The sequence below is a fragment of the Rhagoletis pomonella genome, unplaced genomic scaffold, assembly GCF_013731165.1.
Source record: "Rhagoletis pomonella isolate Grant_MI unplaced genomic scaffold, Rhpom_1.0 Rhpom_scaffold_00001, whole genome shotgun sequence".
Classification (NCBI taxonomy): Eukaryota; Metazoa; Arthropoda; class Insecta; order Diptera; family Tephritidae; genus Rhagoletis; species Rhagoletis pomonella.
This window is the reverse complement of record NW_023458555.1, coordinates 73,478,407-73,484,310: the sequence shown is the minus strand read 5'-3', so window position 1 is coordinate 73,484,310 and position 5,904 is coordinate 73,478,407. Positions and strand designations below refer to the sequence as shown.

Genomic DNA, 5,904 nt, shown 5'->3' with positions numbered 1-5,904 from the left:
TGTCGTCAATATGATCAAAACGACGTTAATTTGTTTTAATAAAATGTATTTATTAATTAAAAGGCGTGGTAAAATATACTCCAATGTTGGCTCGTTAAAATTTGGTATCTTTTCCAAGCGTTGGTTTTACGACGAATGACTCGAAGCTTTGCGAAATAGCAAAATTCCAATCGCAATGTTCGAAAAAGTATACATACATATAAACCAGCATATAAACGGTTTTTAAAGAGAATACAAACTATTAATGTTAGCAAACGATCAAATTGTATACAGAAATTTTGGGATACATAAATACATAAGGTAATCTTCGAAAATGAGAGGATTGAGAGGATTCGAAATTAGATGCATAAAGCAATATTAATAAATACATAAAGCAATCTTCGAAAATGAGAGGATTGAGAGGATTCGAAATTAGATACATAAATGACTGATAGAACATCTGTTTTAACTTATTTGCTATCAGAGTTGTATTTTGATGCTGGTGGTGGTTTTCACGCACCTTGTAATGGGGGTATTCAGTAATCTCGCCAACATTCTACCTCCAGGTGAGTCCTTATTGGGATTCACAAATATTTAAAGCGGCTAGCTTTGCGGCTGGTCTTCGCAAATCTCCTGTGCTGGTTTGAACTATAGCGGATCGGACTTGGCCATCCTTTGCGGCGAACACTTCCTTAATTCTGCCTTTGAGCCATTTACTTCTCGGGAAATTTGGTTCGCATACTATTACCAACTGTCCTGGCTGTAGTGGTTTGACTTGTTCCCTCCATTTTGGGCGACATATTAGGGATGGCAAATACTCACTGGTCCACCTTTTCCACAAACGATCTTTCAAGGCTTGCGAAATTCTCCATTGCTTTCTGGTGCACAACTTTTCTTCTTCGAGACTTGGAGTTTGCGTTGAATTCAGGCAACCCAACAAAAAGTGGTTCGGCGTTAGCGGCTCTTGGTCGTGATGTGAGATTGGAATATCTGTAAGCGGACGGCTGTTTAAGATGTTTTCAGCTTCAATTAAAGTACTTCTGAATATTTCCAGACGAGGCGCTTCTTCCTTTAGCACTCGCTCCAAAAGTCGCTTTACACACTGAACCAATCTTTCCCAGCATCCTCCAGCAGCCGGGTTCGCAGGGCAATTAAAGATCCACTCTATACCGCGTTCGGCGCAATCTTGTTCAATACGGTTAAAGTCAAATAGTCTCTCTTCGACGCGTAATAGTTTTTGGGCGCCAACGAAATTAGTTCCGTTATCGCTTCGCATTCGTACGGGTGTGCCACGACGGTTGATGAAGTTTCTGATGCAGATTATGAACGCATCGGTCGATAAATCCTCAGCTACCTCCAGGTGTATGGCTCTGACGGTTAAACACGTGAATAACGCAACCCAGCGTTTCTCTCTACGACGACCAATAGTGACGAAAAATGGACCGCAGTAATCGACTCCTGTGTAGCTGAATGGACGAACGTAAGGCGTGAGGCGATCGACAGGCAATTGACCCATCATCGGCGCACTTGGCTTGGCTGTGTTGATGATACATACGGAACAACGCTTTTTTACTGACGTAAGCACTGCTCGGATGTGTGGTACCCAGAACTTTTGACGAATTTGATTTATTGTGAGACAATCATTCTGATGATGAAGCTTTTTGTGCCAATATGAAACTAAGAGACTGGTTACGTGGTGGCGTTGAGGCATTATGATTGGACGACGTGCCGATAGAGGGAGGCAATATGCTGCATCGATGCGGCCATTCACTTTAATCAAACCATCGATGTCTAAAAATGGCGTAAGTTGGTATAACGGGCTCGACTTCGACACTTTTTGCTTGGAGAGCAACTCTTCTAATTCGTTAGGAAAGACCTCTTCCTGAACGCGGCGACATACGAAGACTTCTGAGTCAGTGATCTCAAATGCTTTTAGCTCTCCTGAACGGCGAATACGGTTTCTTGCGTTAAAGTTGAATCGTAACACCCAGCTCGTTACCCTCAGTAACTTCAAAAAAGACGAAAATTTTGTAAAATTAATGACATACTCATCTGTTGTTGAGTTGAGAAGAAAGATTTTCTTCTCCTCGGCAGCACATTCTGTTGACGTAAGTGGCGTAACTTCTTTTGGCCACTCGGATTCTGGGAGTTGCAGAAAGGTAGGCCCCTTGAACCAGCGGTTTCGTGCATCGGATTCTGTCATGGGCTGACCTCGTGTGGCATCGTCGGCAACATTCAACGACGAGGGAAACCATCTCCACTGTAATGGGTTTGTGCTAGAAATGATTTCGGCGATTCTACCAGCGACGAATTGTTTGTATTCTCTAGTCGTCGAGCGGATCCAGAGCAATACTGTCTTTGAGTCACTCCACAATACGATGCGATGTATATTGAAGTCGTGGTATTCCACAACTGACTTCTGAAGACGGCTACCAAGAACTGCGGCTTGCAGTTCCAAGCGGGGAATTGTCATGCCCTTAAGAGGAGCACAACGCGATTTAGCGGCGACAAATGCGATATCAACGTCTTCCCCTTTGCATATGCGCAGATACGCGACGGCTGCATATGCACTAGAACTGGCATCCACGAACACATGTAACTGCACCTCGTCTGCTACTGGCAGCATTGTAGAATGGCATCTTGGGATGGAAAGTTTATTTACCTTTTGAAAACTTGTCCACCATGACGTCCACTGCACAACGAGTTGGTTCGGGATTGGTTCATCCCAATCGACTTGACGCTTCCACAAAGACTGCAGCAGAATCTTCATACATACTGTGACATTAGCTAAAAATCCGAATGGATCGTATATAGCCATCACGATCCCTAAGAGTTCGCGTTTTGTTGGCGGCCTTGTGCAATCAAGAACATCACGTGCGATCTTGTGAAACCTTGTGTGGAACTCGAAGCAGTCAGTGAGGGTATTCCAGTACATACCCAACACCTTGTCGACAATAGACTTTCGCTCCATGTCTACAACACTATCTGCGAAATTGTTCTCGCCATTCAGTTCGGCTTGAAGACCTTTGTCGTTTGACACAAATTTCCTTAGCGTAAACCCTGCAGCAGAGTTTATAGCAACTGCTTCCTTGGCGACTTCTTCGGCTTCTTGCGCACTTGCAAAACTGATAACTAAGTCATCAACATACATATTGTTAATGACAGCTGACGATCCACCTGGCATGTTGGATTCAAATTTCAAGGCATTCATATTTTTTATATACTCTGCGCAGCACGGTGAGCATATGCACCAAAAATCAGCGAGGACATAACGTAGGTCCGGATCGTCTTCGAGGGATCCCCATCGCGCCATAAGAACCGTTGCGAATTCTGGTCGTCAGGTTTGATGGCTACCTGGGAAAACATCTCTTGCACATCTGCAGCGACGGCTATAACCCCTTGGCGAAATTTGAAAATTATTGTAAGCAAGGATTGTGCAGGCTCCGGGCCCTTGAGTAAGGCTGAGTTGAGCGATACATTCGACGTGGCAGCGGCGGCGTCAAACACAACACGTAGTCTACCTGGTTTGTGGGGGTTGACAACCCCAAAATGTGGTAGGTACCAGGTCGTAGGAGTAGTTAGTAAAACTTCATCTGGATTCAGTAGCCTAGCGTAGCCCTTATCGACATATTTTTGAATTTCACGTTTGTAGCTATCGGCGTAATTGGCATCTTTCGCCATCCGAGCTTCAAGCTTCCTCAAGCGATGGAGCGCCATATCGTAACTAGGAGGGAGCACGAGGTCATCATTCCTCCATAAAAGACCAACCTCGTATCTGTGTCTCCAAGATCTCTCTTGCACGACGGTTTTCGTCCGATTCTAAAAGTACATCGGTACTTCGAACGCCAAAACTCTCTACTGAAAAATACTCGTTGACCAACTTGTGCAAAGCTTGCAGAGACTGCGATTGTGATTCGCGGATGTACATGACGCGTGGTTGTCGGACTGAACTCTGAGACAGTGGGCCATAGGCTACCCACCCTAAACGAGTTGCAACGGCTACTGGTTGTTCTGGTCCAGCATCAACTACCTTTTGTGCAACCCCCAGGTAGCTGTTGTCTATACCCAGCAAAATTACTGGCTTGGCGTTCATGTAACTTACTATTGGCAACGGTAGGAAATGATCAAATTTATTCTTATCAAACGTTTGTTGTGGCAAATTTAATGACCTTACGGTGTGAACGTTTTTAAGGTTGAATTCAGCGGAGTCACCTTTAATATTGACAGAAACCTTACGTGCACTTTCTTTATTTTGACTCTCACCATACCATTGTAATGTTAATGGAACATTTGGACCACGCAGACCTAACTTGACAGCTATATTCTCCTCGAGAAGTGTTATGGACGACCCTTCGTCGAACATGGCGTAGGCAGATATACTTCCATTAGGTCCTGACAACGTAATTGGCAAAATCTTAAAAAGACTTGTCTGATCTTCAAACAAACAATTCAGCACGCGTTCAACATTTACCGCGCCTGGCTGGAGTATACCCTGATGCAGCGATGTGTGGTGCATACGCTTGCACCCGTTGACAGAACATACTTTACTTTGGCGGCAATTCGAAAGGCTATGCCCTTTACGTAAACACCCAAAACACAAATGGTTGCTTTTAGCGAAACTCCATCTTGACTGAATATCGCGTGACAAGAATTTAGTACAATCCACTAGTTTATGTGATTGTCCACACTCTAAACAAATCACCTTTTGCTCCGGCTGTACATCATTATTATAAAGAATGCGACGAGTAGAACCGCTGCTTTGACGAGTAGCATTGCGGGGCTGCGCAGCTGGCGTTGGCTGCGAGACGCTCGCTTGGATGTGATGTAACGACATGTCCGAAACACCCGGCAGTAACGACACAAATCTGGCTATTTCGCTTAACCAGTCACCAAAATCTTCCACTGTTGGAAACGGCAATATATTGGCGGCCCGTTGGCTCCATTCATATTGTTTGGAAGGAGGCAACTTTCCCACCAAACTTTCCAACAGTGTAGGATTCATTAAGTGGTGTCCGCACCTGGCGGACTTGAAGAAAGCGACGATATTTCTGACCCTGTTTGAAAATTTCAATACTTGTTCGAGCTGACTCTCATTTATGGACGGAAAACGTTGCACCTTTTGCAGCTGTGACTTAATGAGTAGCTCCGGACGACCAAAGTTAAACTCCAACTCTTTTATCACTTTTGGTACGTCCTCCGGATAAATCAGAAGTGAAGTAACAGCACGTTTAGCGGCGCCTTGTAAAGCTTTATGCAGGCGCATTAGGTTTTGTCTATGGCTATACTGAAACTCATGTGTAGTGTCGTTGTAGTTGGCCAAAAATAACGGTCAATCCTCCGGATTTCCATCGAAGGACGGCAATGGAAACAATTTAGCGGCGGAATTGTCCATGAAAGTCAAGGCGGCTGTGTTTATCGTCGGAGTTTGCATCAAACGTGGCGGCATTCGCGTTGATGTAAATTGCGGCTGAGATTCAGTTGCCGCCGGCGCTTGCGTCGACGTACGCATAGGCGGCGCGGCGTTGTCGGATACGGCAGCGTTGGCAAAGCTGTCGCCGACTTGTGGCCTACTACGCAAAGTGTCAATTCTCAATTCGGCAACACATTCCCGAAGTGAGGTTATGCTAGAAACCAGCAATGCAATCTGGTCACATGGAATGGCAACTTGTTGCACTTCTAATGAATTTTCCGATTGTTCCATGTCGTTTACTGTAGAACTGTACTCTGACTCGCAAATGGATTCCGAACTGCTTCCAATATTTTCAGCTTGGGATTGTGCACCGCAAACCGCTTCTGTGTTATTTCGAATTTCCTTTGCTTTGGCTCTAGTCAGCATTGGATGCAGCAAATTTACGCAGGAAAAGCAAATTTTAAACTATGTCGTCAATATGATCAAAACGACGTTAATTTGTTTTAATAAAATGT

At 44.6% G+C, this 5,904-nt stretch overlaps 1 protein-coding gene across 1 annotated transcript; it reads right to left on the bottom strand.

Annotated features, from left to right (window-relative positions):
- Positions 1-553: 553 nt before the first annotated feature.
- Positions 554-3,163, bottom strand: LOC118733173. Its single transcript, XM_036462458.1, has one exon. It carries the CDS (start codon positions 3,161-3,163, stop codon positions 554-556), a length of 2,610 nt encoding a protein of 869 aa, XP_036318351.1.
- Positions 3,164-5,904: the final 2,741 nt, after the last annotated feature.